Source organism: Rhinatrema bivittatum, chromosome 4 (assembly GCF_901001135.1).
Source record: "Rhinatrema bivittatum chromosome 4, aRhiBiv1.1, whole genome shotgun sequence".
NCBI lineage: Eukaryota > Metazoa > Chordata > Amphibia > Gymnophiona > Rhinatrematidae > Rhinatrema > Rhinatrema bivittatum.
The window spans coordinates 163948116-163965113 of record NC_042618.1 but is presented as its reverse complement, the minus strand read 5'-3'; the positions used below and the strand labels follow the sequence as shown (position 1 = coordinate 163965113).

The window sequence follows — 16998 nt, the reverse complement described above, 5'->3', positions numbered from 1 at the left end:
CCAGGATTAAAGTGGCCTACCCCTGCTCTACAGCGTAGATTGGGTTCTTTATTTAAATCATTCTTGATTTATAGGGCTGTGAATGGAGTGATGGACAGAGTGGCAGGTATCAGGCACGTGGCTGCCTGGGCTTGCCAGCAGGCATAAGGCACATAGTTGCTGTGATTTTAATGGAGAATGAAACCTTGATCTTGTAGTGTTTATCTTACCTCTTTATTTGTAGATGAGCTTGATGATGAACTGCCAGTCTCCCAGCAAGCCCTGGCAAGCCTCTCACATGAGTACCATTTTCATCACTCTTCTGTGCTTCCCATCATTCCTTGGGGCAGCCATCTTCCTCTGTTACACCATCTGGTCGTATGTAGTCTTTCAATTCTTGTAGCGGGCTTGGATGATCTCTGATACCTTTGTGCCGGCCACTGATCTGACTCCCAACCTTTCTCCTCCCCATCTGTAGGGTGAAACCATCAGCCACCTGTGGTCCATTCCAGACTCTGGAGACCATCTCTGAGGCAGGAAAGGTTTGGGTTCAAGAGCTGGAGAAATCTAACCCTAGGCTCCCCTGGTTTACCTGGATCTATCACTATCTGGTGGAGAACACCTTCTGCATCTTTCTAGCATCAGGAGTGCTGCTGTGAATACATCTCTTTTCAAATACTTTTGTTTTGGAGAGTATGAAAGCTGTGTATGTGGGACACAATGCTGGCAGCTGCTGCTGCTGTGATTGATTGCTTGTGAGGCTGCAGATGTACCGTGTTTGTGGGGCACAGTGCTGGTGGCTATCGCTGCTGTGATTTTGAGGCTGCAGCAATAACTTGTATGTGGGATCCAGTGCAGGCAGCTGACACTGTGTGCTTTAATTGCAGGATTGTCATATACTTCCACATTCAGGTGGTGAACGGACAGCGGAAGATTATCCTTTTGCTAAAGGAACAGATTGGAAATGTAAGTAGCATTGTTCGTCAGTAATTTGACTATCGTCTGCTACTCTCCTGGGCTTTTATGTCCAAATTCCTGCTTGTTTCGGCAAAGTAGATAGGCTGTATGGTCTTTTTCTGCCATCACATTTCTCTGTATTTTTTTTTCATTAAATCTTTAGCTATCACACTGATCACCCCTTGAACCTTTTTACATTTTTCCTCCTAACGCTGACACAGATCTTTGTCTCATCTGCAAAAAGCCAACCTTTCCTTACCAATCCCTCTGATATAGGATTAAGGGAGTTTTAATTTGTAGATGTGTTTCCTAAGTAATTCATGATGTTATTAAAAATGAAGGAAAAAAATACAGCTCTGATAATAGAAAAATAAAACTATACAATACAGGAAGGACAGCAGTGAGGACAATTCTCATATTTTGGTGCTGGTCCATATTGTGTCTGGTCAGATAACATTTCAGGCTTGGTAGTGGGTATGCATATTTTAGTGTTTCTCTAATTTCCTTCACAATGACAAGAGATTTTCCAGCTCATTCTTTTGTGGGTCTCATTTTCTGTGCTGTGAATGCCAGACCTCGAGTGCCACAGACAGGCCAGGTTTTCAGGATATCTACAATGAATATGCATGAGAAAGATTCGCATGCACTGCCACCATTGCAATCAAATCTACCTCATGCATATTCATTGTGGGTATCCTGAAAACCTGGCCTGTTTGTGGCACTTTGTTCGCCATCACTGGACTAGACAAATCCTTTCCCATTTTCTGCAAAGTGCAGATGCCAGTTGTGTTGCCAGTGACAGAGACAGTCTTCATGATCTTAAACTTGCAGCACGGAGACAAGAAAAACTGCAGAGTGGGGAGACTGAGGGTATCTCTTGGATCAGGTCCTGGGATAGCTAGTTAGCTTCTTAGTAGTATTTCAAGCATGTCCAGGCTATTATGAGAGAATTCTTTGGAGTCATCCCTAATCTGCTAAACTTTAATCACTGTAAATATATTCTGTGTTAAGAATGAGAAAATTTTACTTACCTGATAATTTCCTTTTTCTTAAAGTGGATAGATGGATTCAGGACCAATGGGTTATGCACCCCTACCAGCAGAAGGAGTTAGAGCAAACTGATGTCACAGTATATATAGTCCTGCAATGACATCAGCCTGCCAGTATTCTCTTCAAAAGCAACTGCTGACAGACTAGTAAAAACTTGATTAAAAACAGATAATCATTTCTGTACTCAACCAACAAGAATCACTGAACTCAGGCAAGAACATATGCATACTAGTCTAGGGACTGGATGAACACTTACTAGTAATCCCCTGGAACACATAGCCACCCAGGAGGACCATCACACAATCATTCGGCAGCCAAGGGCTGGAAGCTGAATCCATCTATCCATTTTAAGGAAATTATCAGATAAGTAATTTTTCATTTCCTAGCATATGGATAGATGGATTCAGGAGGCAAATATGATAAAATAAGACCAGTCTTTTTGGCTGAGGGGATTCCTTTATTAATTAAATACTTAAAAAATCACATGAAGATAAAATATGTCCAACACAGGCTGAGTTTCGCCCTAACATAGGGCTGCATCAGGGGCTGTGCTTTAACAAAGTGAAAAGTTGGTTTTCCCGATTGTGCATCCAGAGAAGTGGTACATTAGACAGAAAAATAAAAAAAGTGCAGAGTCAACCCTTGACGCTGCTCTAAATTCAAGACGTTCCCATGCTGCATACTTGGAGGCATTAGTTTAATATAAAACGGGTTGGTCTTTCCAGCCACTGCACTGAAGAAGGGACAGCAAGAAAGTGTGTATATGTATATGTGTGTGTATATATGTATATATATATATATATATATCATACTGTGCAACCAGTGAACATTGAAGCATAATCAACTTTTCATTTTAACAAAGCATTGCCCCTGACACAGCCCTATATTTGGGCAAAACTTGGCCTGAGTCAGGTATATTTTATCTTCCTGTGATTTTTCGAGTGTTTAATTAATAAAGGAATCCCCTCAGCTAAGAAGACTGCACTTGCACCCTAGTTTATGGCACCACTTCCAGAGTTGCCACCATCAACCTGAGTACCTGTAGATAGGACCATAGTACTCACCAAGATACGCACCTGAGCACTAATTTTTGAATATGAGCTTCTGGTACAAAAACTTTGCTTTGCATTGTGTTGAATCGCACACCCAGATACTCTGACTGAGCTGGCTGAAGACTTTCTTTGGCTAGGTTTACCACCCAATCGAGCTCCTGTAACAGGGAGATCACCTTGCGGGTCACCAGACGGCTCTCTTCCAGAGACTTGGCCCGAATCAACCAATCATCTAAATACGAGTGTACTAGTATCCCATTCTTTCTCAGTTCTGCCACTACCACCATCATAATCTTGGAAAAGGTTCTGGGAGGGGTGGCTAGACCAAAAGGCAGCGCCCAAAACTGATAATGGCACCCCAACATCGCAAAATGTAGAAAACATTGGCGCTTAAATGTACCAGTAGAAGAGGGAGAGGCCACCGCCTGAGGGACTGACCTGACAGGTTTAGATGGGGCTGAGGACTGTGCCTGAATAAAGGATTGCAATCCCTGAAAAAATTGTAGCCAAGAAAAGGCAGAAGGATCCATGCTAAAACCAGGAGGCACCTGTGCTGTGCCCACTGAGCTGCCATCTCCTGCTGCGGAACTAGTTAAGGGAGTTCCAATATCGGGTGTTTCTCCTGACCCTTCTTTACCCATAACCTCATCAGGGTGGGAAGAACCAGGCTTAGTAAAATCAGAGGAAGATAATTCTCCCTGAGCCTCCAAACAGCACTGGCATAAGTTATAGGGCAGGCCGGGCTGAGATGCCCAATATGACAGGTGCCACACAAGGCAAGGAGCTTAGGTTTCTTAGCTATAGGCGCCATCATACATTATTAATTTTTATATATGTGTCCAAAATTTAGGTATCCAAGAAATAGGTATCCCAACTTAAACGCCCACAAATGTACACCCAATTTGTGCGCACAGGATAAGCACAAGTCCAACCCCACTTAACCTAGACGCCCATGTCCCCACTCAACTAAGCGTCCAAAACCTGGATGCGCACCGAGAAGCAACACTGAACCGATGGCCTATAGAGGGCAGCTGAATGGGCAGGCAAAAGTATGCAAAAATGGTGATGCAGCCGACCTCAGGGTGTGCATTGGAAAAGCCTCGGAGCTGGGTCTAGCCAAAAGAGGCTGCTCAACCTGCCAGGTTGCCCCCATTCCTGAACCTCCCTCTGGGCAGGACGAACATCAGAACAGCGCGCCGAGCTTGGAGACCCGGAAAGGGGGAATCCCTAAACAACCTTCCTTCACTGTCTTTGTAAGGTATCTATTTTTTTTTAATGTACCTGAGCTCAGCTCTTCCTGCACCCTCTACATTTTAAGCTGTACAATCCGCTAAGTCCATGCCAGCTAAAATGAAAACAGCTACCAGATCAAGGCACTCATCTGAGGGACCACGGAAATCACCTCAGGAATTCTCAACTGGTGGAGGGACCATTTGGTATCACCGCAGGAGAGCAGTGCTTTTTCTTTTTTAAAATTCTCCTGCTAAAATCTGAAGCACCCCCCAGTAGGGAGATGCATGTCCACCATCTGCTGGAGATTGATAATACTGGCAGGCTGATGTTACGGCAGGACTATATATACTGTGACATCAGTTTGCTCCATCTCCATCTGCTGGTAGAGGTGCATAACCCACTGGTCCTGAATCCATTTATCCACATGCTAGGAAATTGTAGTTTTAAGTTTCTTGTCTAAGAATGCTAAGTTCATATTATTCCTAATGGTAAATCTAAAAGCCTTACAATAAATTATTATTTGAGACAAACAGGAAGGTGTGAATCCATGGGCTGTGTGGGTCACATATAAAGGTAAAATAATTGATAAGCTTCTATAGCACTGTCTGCCCAGGACAGAGGAGGAAGGGGGTCAACACACAGGGTGCAGGATCCTCTCTACTCCCACTTTTATTAAAAGGGACAAAGTTTGCCCATTTCTAATTGTCTGTAATTGTTTGTCTTAAGCAAATGATTAAGCATAAGCATCAGTGGAGCTGCCAGTCCCCTTCCGAGCTGCTATAATACCCAGGATCTATTCTGCCAGTTCTGCTCTGAACTCCCAGAATAGTCCGAGATCTGTCTTGCCAGCCCCTCAGAGCTACCAGACTATCCCAGGATATATGCTGAGTCCCATTATCTTCTCCATTTCCATCTCCACTCAACTTCTCTTCTGTAACTGGGTGTATTTCACTTCTACCATATTTGTACTCTGTCACTTAGCAGTGGGCCCTATCCTTTTTTTTTTTTTAATTCAACCTCTATAAAATATATTAAGATTTGCCTATAGATAATAAAACTTACGATTGTGCAAAGATCTGTGGCACACCCACAGGGTTTAAACTCCTAAGAAGAGGAGCTCATGCTCTCCTATCATAATCACGTACAGTATGGTTTAATGATTGCTACATCCTGACTCAGTCTTTTTTATTTTTTTAAATTGCTTTTTCTTATAAGTCTCCGGCTGTATTATAAAATAAAGTATGCAAATTCCTCAAAGTTCACCTCAATACAAGCAAAAAATGAATATAAATTTCCAGTTTATAATGCATTATTTAACTGGACTGGAAGTTTTGATTGTCTCAGCTGCCATTCACGCTATAGTACTGACAGAATCAAAGTCCTGACTTGGTCTAAGTTTTAGATGCCAAAGTCTTTGTCAATCTTTATTGTACTGGAGACTTTTTTTTTTTTTTTTAAATTGCCCGACTCAGGCCGAGTTTCGCCATTCATGCAACGGCTGCCTCAGGGGCTAAGAATAAATCACAAAAATATACAATAATTAATAAAACAAAATCTAGACAAGTAAAAAATCAATGATTCATAAAATGGTGACATTTAAATGACATGACAATTAAGTAAAATAAAACAGGTAACGTTACGTTTACCTAAATGTGCAGAAGATCAGGGCGTATCTTAAAATATACATATTTTGTGAAGGTGACATGAGTTCTGTAACGTATTACAAAAATGTTTCCTTTTTGTGTACATTTGCATTATGGATTTTACCTTAGACTCTCATTTGAACTTGGGACCATTAGGAAAGCATCAAGCTTATACATCAATATCGTTTAAAAATAATCCACAGTAGGAGCATATCGATATAGAAATATCAATGCACATGATTTAGTCAATGATAGTCTTTTAATCTGTGTAAAATGTGAATGGAATAATAAAAATTGAAAATGATTCCATTGTATGTTTTTGTCATTTATTCTTAGTCCCTGAGGCAGCCGTTGCATGAACAGCGAAACTCTGCCTGGGTTGGGCAATTAAAAAAAAAAGTCTCCACTGCAATAAAGATTGAAAAAGACTTGGCATCTAATCCTCCTTTGTTTTCCTAATGGCTTTTTTAGATTGCCTACCTTCTTGTTTTCTGGGTTGGTCTAAGTTTTAGCGTCTCGGCCTGCTTCAGGGAAAGAGAAATAGCATCTGCTATATTAAGACAGCTTGCAAATCTTTAAAGCTGTCTTCTACAATTCCAAGATTTGAGTTGGCATGTACTGAGGTGAACTTTGGGGAATTTACTTATTTTCAACAATTTTTATTCCAGTTACATCGGGGCCCCATGTTAGGCAGATTACAAACAAAATAACTGAAAAATAACATAATAAACAATTAGAATACAATATTGGCACACTTTCTTCTTTACATAAAGTGCATCACCTTCCCCTTGTCCTTAATGAATGGAGTCTAGTCTGGTAGGATTATAGCTCAGCCATAGTTCTCAATGTACTCCATAAAACCATGTGCCAGGGACAAGGGTGTGAGATAGGTAGGAACTCTTGAGCCTAGACAGAAGGGTTAAGGGGTGTGAAGGTAGGTGCTATTGTAGCAGTTAATAGACTGCGGCCAGTGTTGTTCATCCCACTGTGACACATAGCCACTTTGTTGCTAGTTTACCCATGGTTTTTGTTTCTTATTGCAGGAGGGTGAAGACAAGAAGTTCCTCATCCAGAAACTTCAGGAGATCTATGGGAGGCAGAAAAGGAAAGATAATATGGGAGGACAATCTTGGGTGTGCCAAGTAATGGGATCAGACATGATATCGGAGGAGAGAGAGGCAAACTCCTAAGTCAAGGGAGTCCTTCAAGGATTAAGGTCATGTCAAGCTGTCCTGCCCAAAACAAGTAACATCATCTGAAAAAGAAAAACCAGCCTCCAGCCCTGTGGGTGATACCACCTGCTCTGTCTAGTCCCAGCCTAAGGACTGTACTATGCATTATCTGGCCACTGCCAGACCAGGGATGGTAACTTGTGTTCTCTGTCTACTCCTAAATTAATAAGTGGAGGCCAATACCACACACAGGTCTGATATCAGTCCACATTGGGGATCAAGCTTACTCACCCATATGAGAATAGTCCAGTATGGGGGAGGCATACTGCTCACCACAGTGAGCGGTGGGGGAAATTGATATTAATCATAAAACTGATAATTGGGGGGGAAGGAGGAATGCACTGATACTTAATCCATTTTCTAGGCTGTAGCATGACACAATGATCCTTTAAGGGTCCTGCTCGTGTTCCTTCACAGGCTCTGCATCTGTAATGAGCGAGCCAGCAATCACTCAGGGATCCTGCAGAGGCTGATCTCCAGAAAAGAGTTGGGGACTTTAGCCAGCAGATATCCAGGTCCTATGATCTGTGAGCCATTGCCGATCTGTGGCTGTATTGTTCAGCATTATTGAAACACTGAACTTCACAAAATAGTTTTGGCTTGTTGGGCACATATCCCGTCAATGTGTTTATATTGTAAGAAAGTCTTGTACGGTGAAGACACTCGGCCAGAGCTAGTTTCTCACTATGGCTTACTGTTAACAAAATCATGGGATATTGAGAAGACATTACACACATACAGACCGGTTAGCAATATATTTTATTACAAAATTTGGATATAGTTCAAAGTCTTATCCTATGTTCTTGTACTACTGGAACTAAACTTACACATTTCTACTTTTCTGTCCCAAAAATGTATTTTGGTATTAAAAATCATCACCCAAAGTGCTGTATACCAAATCAACACTGGCCTGAGCTTGCACTTAAGTGAGTGATCTGAATCCAAATCTCCTGCTTCTCAGTCTGTTATTATAACCATTAAGCCACGCCTGGTGAACATCCACACATAATGAAAAGAATGAGGCAAAAACCATAAATTTAACACTCAGCAGGGCGGGGCCAGGTCTTTTTATCCTAGCACCCCCTGGCATGGCTGGGATTCAGAGGAGTGGAGGAGAGTTTATGCCTCATGCCCATTGATTGTAACTAATTCTCTGAAACAAAATTTCTATTAATAAATTTCACATAAACACTTACACAAAATTCTCAAGGACCCCACTATAAGGTGCTTTGGGTCTTGTCTAAATTTCCAAGATTCTGTATACTTTGTAGCAGGTGCCTAGAATTTCCTCCCTGGTTTTTCTGATAATAATACTAAGTGCTTGTTCAGAAGCAAGGAATAGCTTAAGCCTCCCATCGTAGCTTTAGCCCTTGTTTCACACTCCATCCATGCCGCGTCACGGGCCCCGCTGCAGCTTCAGGCTGTCTTCCGCTCTCCATGCATATTCAGTTCCTGGAGGCAGAGTGCAGCCACTGGAGCACAGCAGGCAGACCCGTGCCATCTCGTGCGCTTATTTCCAGCACTGTGATAGACTGTTTAGCACAGGAAATGATGTCATTCATTCTGAACAAGGACTTTAACTCCAGCAAAGACATGGAGCATGGAAGGTCACTAGAACCAGATGAAAGAAAGAAAAAACACAGTAGTAATGTCTGTGAAATCCTGGAACCATATTCACTTTAATCTCTTGTCTCAATAACTCAGAAACAGTGCCATCTTATTGGGGGGGGGGCGTGAGCATCCTGGGCCCTGCCGCTGTAGTAACCCCCGTCCCCAAAACTATTCTTTCCTATATGCTTGGGAGTGTAGCCATGCATATTGGTGTTCTAGGGCCCTGAACCCTCCTAAGGTCAGTTCTTCTCAAAAATACCAGCAGAGAGGAAGATCCCAAAAGGTACATTCCTGCAGAGAGAACACTGAACTCCAGTCTATTCCTCCCCTGATGCAGGCCATTTCTGGAGATGTTGCCTTTGTTGCAGGAGCTCCTCTGACGCAGGGGTACAGGAAGAGATTGAGTAATGGAGCAGATTCATTCCCCACTCTGCACCCATTGCGTCTAGGAGAAAACATTTTTGGGGGCTGGCTTCAATGCAGTCTACTGTTTTTAACTTAAAATGTAATTTAACTATGTTTGGGTAAGGAGTAAGAAACCCGAGCACTCGCCTTGCATGAGGCCTTAGAACCCCGCGTGTGCCTGTGCAGCTTTGGTCTCTCTGGTTGATTTCATTTCCTCATTTTTTTCTCCTCCAAATGAGGTGCTACCAGAGCAGTAGTATAACATACACACACATGACCCTTTTTCTGCCCACCAAGTCACAGTTCCAGCCTCACGAGTTTATAACGTTTGCTAATGCATTTTATTACAAGTTCTCAGGTTATAATAAAATATTCATTCTGAGTGTCAAAAATATCTTGCTTACATTTTATTGAAGAGAATCAGGACAGAGGCTGTAGCCAGAAGATCAGCAGAGAGGACAGACAACAGCTGGACACAGGATGCAGAAACTTGGGTTTGGTTGGCAGCATCGATCACAAACTAAGGGTGAAAGAACAATATTTTGGGGTGTTTTGCCTAACATTTTCATCCTGCTATAATCCTTGTATTTGCAACTACCCAAAGAGTGTTCCCCCTATTTTTATGTCTCCCGTTCAGCTCCTCTAGCCATCACAGGGACAATCTTTGGCTCAGGACCACAAATCATAGCGCCCTCTGTAACCAAGCTGATATGGATCCTCGGTCTGATCACTAGAGGTAGCTGTTGTGCAATGACTAGTTCTCCGACGAGGGGCGGTGAACATATTGAAATCCTCAGCTCTGTGTGCAGTAGCAGACAAAAGAGCAAAGTATTTTAGGAATTATTCAAAGGGGAATATAACAATGCCTCTATTAATCCATGGTGTGAGTCCACTATGACTACTGAGTGCAGTTCTGTCGTCATATCTCAAGAGAAGTAGCAGAACTGGAAAAGGTAGAATATAATGCTAGGAAATTTAGGAAAGGAATGAAAAATAGACAATGCCTCTGTAATGCTCCATAGTGCAACTGCTCGAGTATTGTGTGTAGTTCTGGTCACATCTCAAAAAAGATGTAGCAGAATCAGAAAAAGTACAGAGAAGGGCGACCAAAAAGATAAATGGGGATGGAATGATTTCCCTATGAGGAAAGGCTACGACTGTTCAAGCTTGAAGAAGAGATGGCTGAGGGGAGATATGATAAAATGAGTGGCGTGGATCAGGTAAACATGAATCGGTTGTTTAATCTTTCAAAAAGTACAAAGACTAGGGGAGATGCAATGAAATTACTAGGTAATACATTTCAGACAAATAGGGAAATATTTTTTTACTCAACACAAAATTAAACAAATTCACTGCTGGAGGATATGGTGAAAGATGTTAGTGTAGCTGGTTTAAAAACGTTTTGAGCAGGTTCTTGGAAGAAAAGTCCACAAACTGATAGGAGACAGCAGGTAATGGTAAATGGAACCTACTCTGAAGAAAAAATGGTGTTAAGTGGAGTGCCACAAGGATCGGTATTAGGACCGGTTCTGTTCAATATCTTTGTGAGATATTTGCGGATGATATTTGCGGATGATATTTGCGGATGATACTAAGATCTGCAACAGAGTGGACAAGCCGAAAGAAGTAGAGAGAATGAAAAGTAATTTAAGAAAGCTTGAAGAGTGGTCAAAGATTTAGCAGCTGCTTTTCAATGCCAAGAAGTGCAGAGTCATTCATCTGGGATGCAGTAATCCAAAAAAAACCTGTATGTGATGGGGGTGAAAGACTGATATGCATGGACCAAGAAAGGGATCTTGGGGTGATAGTGGCTGGCGATCTGATGGCAGCAAAGCAATGAGACAAGGCGGTAGCTAAAGCCAGAAGAATGTTGGGCATAGAGAGAGGAATAATCAGTAGGGATGTGCAATCATGTTTTCCTGAATTAGGCAATTTCAACGAAAGTGCCTAATTCAGAATGGTTCGGGAGAACCGAAAAATGATCAAATTTTTTCCGGTTAGTGCATAGAGTTAGTGTGCACTCACTGGAAAATCAGGGCCCCCGAAAATAATTCCCAAACCACAGGAAAAACAAAATTCCTGCGGGGGGCCACGAAACAAACCCAAACACGAACTAAGAACCCAAAGCACATCTCTAATAATCAGTAAGGAAAAGGAGGTAATAATGCCCTTGTACAAGTCCTTGGTGAGGTCTCACCTCGAGTACTGTGTTCAGTTTGGGAGCCCGTATCTCAAAAAGGATAGAGAAAGGATGGATGCATTCCAGAGAAAGGTGACCAAAATGGTGCAGGATCAGTATTGGAAGACTTAGGAGCAGAGGCTGAAGGATCTAAATATGTACACCTTGGAAGAGAGGCGGTGCAGGGGAGATATGATACAGACCTTCAAGATACCTGAAAGGTTTAATGATGAATGAACGTCAAACCTTTTCCATTGGAAAGAAATCAGTAGAACTAGGGGTCACAAAATGAACCTCCTGAGGGCACAACTCACAACAAACACCAGAAAATATTTCTTCATGAAGAGGGTGGAGGATGCCTGGAATGCCCTTCCTCTGGAGATGGTGAAGATAAAAACAATCAAAGAATTCAAAGTGGCATGGATTAAACACTGTGGGATCCCTAAAGGCTAGAGGATGAAAATGAAGAAAAGAGTGCAGGGGGATAACATGTTAGTGCGGTGGTTACTGCCCTGAAGCAATAAGCCTTGATACTTTTGATGCAACAGCAACATTGCTCTCCGCTTCAAAAGCAAGGGGAAAAGAGGAGTTGGATTCAGGCAACAACCAAGGGCCCCAACGTTTACGGTCTGGGGGACTGATAAGCATGGGAGTAACCTGCATGGAGCAACAGTTACTACCCTTAACAGAAGACAAGGCATTACTACCCTCAACCAATAAGCCTTGATGCTTTTGACACAACTACAACATCACTATCCGCTTTGGTAGGGGTGGGGTGAATGGAAGAGATACTGGATTCAGATGATCACCAACATGGGCCCTGACTTTTATGGTCTGGGGTACTGATACACAGAAATAAGTGAAAAAGTACAGGACTGGCTAAGGCCAAGTCCATAAGCATCAGCGCTGTCTGAATTTTAAAGAAGGCTCATCAAATAACTGCACAGAGCGGCAGTTGGTACCCTTAAGAGAAACATAGGGTAACCTGTACGGTGCAGAAGATACTACCATAAGAAGTTTGCTGGATGGACCATTTGAACCTTTTCAGCTGTCATTACTAGGTTACATTATTAAGGTGGACTTGGGGATAAGCAGCATGGAATCTAATTGACCTTTTGGAATCCTACCAGGTAATTTGTGATCTGGATTGTCCACTGCTGGAAACAGGATACTTGGCATGATGGATCTTTGGTCTGACCCAGCATGGCAAATCTGATGTTCTTAAAGAGAAGGGCAACAAAAATTATTATAGGGATGAATCAGCTTCCTTATGAAGAAAGGCTAAACAAATTAGGGCTCATTAGCTTGGAAAAGAGAAGGCTGAGAAGGGATATGACAAAGTTTATAAGATTTTCAGTGGTGTGGAATAAGTAAATAGGGATTGGTTACTTACTCTTATCAAATTATTATTAGACAGACTTGAGTGTCTCCATACTTTTGAAAGTGAGCAATATGGAATAGACTTTCCCATTAGGATCTGCTGGGTACTTCCAAGTGCCAGACTGACCACTATCAGAGACAGGATGCTGTGCTCAATGGACCATCGGTCTGACTCACTTCTTACATTCTTATGTAGAAGATATTGGGCTTGATGTACCTTGGTCTGTTTCAGCATGGCATCTGTTATGTTCTTATCTGCCTCTGCAGTATCTTCTGCATGTCAGAGTCACTTGAGCCACCAGGCTGACCTGAAAGTAATTGAGGCAGCATCCCAGCTTTGAGCACTGTCTGGAATGGGACCCCACCTACTCAAGTTATAAACGTCCTCTTTCTGGATTTCTTAAGCCCCCTGTGGATGACGGACAACAATATGGACCAGCCACAGGGTTTATAATACTGATGACAGTAGATGACAAATATAACAAAAGATTCTGTCTAGACAGTGGAGACTCACCAGGACTGAGTTGCAATCTCTATAGTAACTGGGCCATATGGGGCCCATACAGCCCCCCAGCTCCCGCACAGTGATCTTTCTCTTCTGGATCACAAGGTCAGTCAGGTTTGTGCCAACCTGCAGAAACAATCACCATTACTAAATTAATGAAAAAAGGAGGGATCTACTGGAATATTGGACTATGATTCAAGAGAAATCCTGTGACACAAATTCTAGGTCCCTCTGTTACTGACTCTGGATGAGTTTGACAATTTCTAGTCTCCCTGAGCCTCTCCAGCTGAAAACAAGGTATTTATCTTGATTTGGCTTTACAAATCAACCAGGGCTGGATTTAAAAAGGTGGTGTGCATAGGCAAGCAGAGTAGGGGGTGGGGTCCCCTTCTGAAATATTTGTAGGGTATGGGAGATTCCCCCCCCACCCCAGGTTATTAAAAGGAGCAGGAATTTCCATCACCTCAGACGTGTGGCACCACCTGCAGCAGCAGCTCCTTGAAAAAACTTCAGTATGGGGCCTGGCCACCCTTTCATGCCAACAGGCCCAGCAGCACTCAACCCCTTCCTCCTGATAGATTTCCTTTTACCATGGAAATCCATGTGAGAGTCAGGGTGCCCAGGCCCTGTGCTGAATTTTTTGTTTTTCAAGGAACTCTGTTGTGGGCAACAATGCTCCAGTACCTATAAAGATTTGGCACTGAAGGCAGCTGCCTATGCCTAAATCCAGGCCAGCAGTCAAATTACTTTAAAAAAAAATTCCCTGTCTATTAGATACAAACAGCTGATCCAGTCTTATAACTGTTCTAACAAAATGTCAATTCAATTCAGGTACCATCTTCTGCGATTCTGCAGCTGTGGAACACAGGATCATCCTAGAAGATCAGGGCCTGGGTCAAGTAGCAGCAGTGTTGACCCACCCATTTCTCCCTCTCTCCACTGGCTGCCGACTTGGAATTAGTAATCTGAGGACAGTAGCACTTTCTCTTCCCTTGCTGCCTGGGCCAGAGTGTCATGCTTCTAAGTGCACAATGCAAAGCATGCGCATGTGATATTCTGGCCCCTGGTACAAGGGAAGAAGAAGCGGCCCAAGCCACTACTACCGCTCTCCTCAGTTTACCAAACTCAGATCAGTGGAGGATTGAAGCAGATACTTGTTGCGGAGGTATTTAAAATGTGTGAGCAAGGGGGATTGAAAAGGGTATAGAGGGAAATAAATAATTGGTAAGAGTGAATCTCCCTCTTTCTACTTGACCCCCCTCTCTCTTAATCCTGAATTCCCCCTTTTCTCCATCTGTCCCACTTCTTCCTGCCCTATATCTATCTCAAATCCCTCTGCCCCCCACTTCCCCAAGATCCCAACCACATCTCCCTTCTCATACCCCTATTTTCTATGCCTCTGCTCTCTTCTCAACACCAATCACTAAAATCCCTTTTCCCCAAAAAATAACTAAATTATCTGGATACACAAAAGGGCCACAAATGATTTTTTATAAAGTAGAATACAAGTTTACATTATTTAATATGCAGATCTATGCAAATTATATCTGAGAATTTTCTAGTTCTTGCCACAGAATCTACCCTAGAACTGCAATAGGAAACCAGGGACTGTGAATATAATTGCTTGAGACTAGCTTACAGATGAACTATCTTGACATACATACTTTATGCCAGACATTACCACCACAGGTTTCGTGATATTTATTGATCCCACCCAACAACTGCATTCCATTTCCGAATGCTGCCCATCACAGGAGCACAAGAACACATAACCTTTGTCTTCACATCACACACATTGTTAAATTACATCAATCACGCTTCCACCACTCAGCAAAGTTGCCAAGCTTTGAGTATACCGTTGGAAGAGTAGGAGGCACATCTCTTAGATCTCCAACATCATTACTGGAGCTCATCTATGCAAGCCAAGGTTAAAGAAAAGCAGAAGAGTATGACAACAATCATTGCTACAAAGATAAAATAGGAGACCTCATATGCCAGTGGATCCTAAACCTGTCCTTGTGACCCTAGCCAGCCAGGTTTTCAGAACAGGCACAATGAATAAGCCCAAGATAAAGTTGGCTCTACTGGGTCTCCAATGTATGCAAGTATCTCTTAGTTTAATTGTAGCTATCCTGCAAATCAGATTGGCTATGGAATCACAAAAACAGCCATTATCTTACTCAGCTCATACCCAGAAGATCCTGCCAAAGACAGGCCATGGCTCATCTCCAGCCCTCTTTATATTCTCCTGGCTGACAGACGCCATGAACCTAGGTCCAGCCTTCACTAAGTACCCCACCTGCTAAAACAGGGGTCCTGCCCTCCATATGTTCCCCCCTACTGAGAAACGCTTGCGGCCTAGATCCTGGTCCTATTGTGTTCCCCTCTCCCCTAGGTCCTGACCTCACCATGTTCCCCCCACCCACTTCCTTTCCCTTCGGTCATGCCCTTACTATGCTCCCTTCTTTCTCAGGGTCCTGCCCTGTGTTCCCCGCACCCCCGATCCTGTCCTCACCTCCCCTCCTTGTATATGGCAATTGCGCAAGACGCACCCCTAACAGTGGACCTGGTCCCGCTTTCACTGTGTTTTCCCACCTCCCCCCACGGATCCTGCCCTCACTGTGGTCTTCCCTCCCCTCCTTGTCCATAGCGCCCTGTTACAGCTTGCACTTCCCGAAGGCCGGCCATGCCCCGGGTCCTGCCCTCCCTGCGTCACCCAGAGGATATTTTGAAGCCTCTTCGCCAATAACGTCTTCCCACTGCCAGAGGCTCCCAGCAGCAAACACATAGCTAAGCCTCTCCTAGCAGTTCAGGTCAAAGATCAGACCTTCACTCCCAATGGTACCGCCAGGCCCCGACCACTTCTCAGTTGAGGCTTTCCATTGGGCAGTTATAACTGGGAGACGCAGCTTCCCAGAGTTGATTGGTTCCCTGACGCGTTCGTCAACATCTGCCTTTGCAGCTATTAACCAATCGCGGCCAGAGGCTTCCGGGGTTTGGTTGTGAGCGGAAGCGGAACCGGGCAGACGCGGCAGAGGCCTGGTGTAGTTGTGTGGTTTGGGCCGATTTGGGTTTTGGTGCCGTTTCCAGAATGGGCCGAGGCAGCGGAACGTTTGAGAGGCTGTTGGGTAATGGCGGGCTCTGTGTAGAGCGTCTAATCCTGATTACGGCCTGCTCCGGGGTGTCCTCTTAGAAAAAGGGGATTGGGCCGGGGACAGGGGAGATGAATCGGGGATGGGGGTAAGGGGCATCATACCGAGAATAGGGGAGATGGGGTGGGGAGAAGCGGTACTATGCCTGGGACAGGGCGAATGGACCAGGTCGGGGAGAAAAGTGGCTGGAGACTACGGGGATGCATCAGAGCGGGCGAGAGGAGAAGCCCTAAGCTAGACAGGGGGGATGGATTGGGCTGAGGGTGTACTTTGCTTTAAGTAATGAATGTAAGAACATGATTTTTTTTAAAAATATATATATGTATCTTTGTTCCTTCTAGATAAAGCCACCAGCCAACTTTTGTTGGAAACAGACTGGGAGTCCATCCTTCAGATCTGTGATATGATTCGGCAGGGTGACACCCAGTAAGTGGTATCTGGCAACTTTTTTTTTTCCTCCCTCCGTTTGCATTAAGCAGTATCAAACTGCGGGGAAATGTGTGGGGCTGCAGGGTAGAGAGGAGGTTACAGTTTGACTTCACCTATTGCTTTCTTGGTGAAATGTTGCCTGGATTCTTGAGGAAACTCAATTTGGATTTCATTACCCGAGTGGGACTTTG

At 43.6% G+C, this 16998-nt stretch overlaps 3 protein-coding genes across 18 annotated transcripts in view; 2 read left to right on the top strand and 1 right to left on the bottom strand.

The window, feature by feature from the left end:
- TMC6 (transmembrane channel like 6) overlaps positions 1-7787 on the top strand; it is a 41736-nt gene extending 33949 nt beyond the window's left edge. For all 6 annotated transcript variants that reach the window (XM_029599100.1, XM_029599096.1, XM_029599099.1 and 3 more), the window contains 4 exons: positions 224-357; positions 458-634; positions 867-945; positions 6958-7787. In XM_029599100.1, coding sequence (XP_029454960.1) covers positions 224-357; positions 458-634; positions 867-945; positions 6958-7104 — 537 coding nt within the window. In that variant the 3' untranslated portion in view covers positions 7105-7787. The remainder of the gene's footprint in view (positions 1-223; positions 358-457; positions 635-866; positions 946-6957) is intronic.
- A 450-nt stretch (positions 7788-8237) lies between these two features.
- Positions 8238-16089, bottom strand: ARL16 (ADP ribosylation factor like GTPase 16). Of its 7 annotated transcripts, none has more exons than XM_029599107.1 (5): positions 15954-16078; positions 15083-15141; positions 13236-13352; positions 9567-9682; positions 8238-8757 (listed from the first exon to the last, which is right to left on the bottom strand). In XM_029599107.1, the coding sequence occupies exons 1-5, from the start codon at positions 16012-16014 to the stop codon at positions 8592-8594; spliced, it is 519 nt and encodes a 172-aa protein (XP_029454967.1). In that variant the 5' UTR covers positions 16015-16078; the 3' UTR covers positions 8238-8591. The 7 variants fall into 7 exon arrangements, with proteins under 7 accessions (XP_029454967.1, XP_029454970.1, XP_029454969.1 ...); XM_029599110.1 differs by having other exon boundaries at positions 15034-15139; positions 15954-16031; XM_029599109.1 differs by having other exon boundaries at positions 15034-15143; positions 15954-16022.
- Positions 16090-16196: 107 nt separating this feature from the next.
- HGS (hepatocyte growth factor-regulated tyrosine kinase substrate) overlaps positions 16197-16998 on the top strand; it is a 95959-nt gene continuing 95157 nt past the window's right edge. For all 5 annotated transcript variants that reach the window (XM_029599106.1, XM_029599105.1, XM_029599104.1 and 2 more), the window contains exons 1-2: positions 16197-16354; positions 16720-16804. In XM_029599106.1, the coding sequence (XP_029454966.1) occupies positions 16318-16354; positions 16720-16804 (122 nt within the window). In that variant the 5' untranslated portion in view covers positions 16197-16317. The remainder of the gene's footprint in view (positions 16355-16719; positions 16805-16998) is intronic.

Excerpts from the sequence above, each read along its gene's own strand:
- ARL16 (XM_029599107.1), bottom strand. The coding sequence starts at position 16,014 with ATGTGTTTGCTGCTGGGAGCCTCTGGCAGTGGGAAGACGTTATTGGCG. Across the intron at positions 15,142-15,953 it reads ATTGGCGAAGAGGCTTCAAA|AGATGAGCTCCAGTAATGAT; the intron begins ATATCCTCTGGG and ends CTTGGCTTGCAT. Across the intron at positions 8,758-9,566 it reads CTGATTCTCTTCAATAAAAT|TGACCTTCCATGCTCCATGT; the intron begins GTAAGCAAGATA and ends ATCTGGTTCTAG.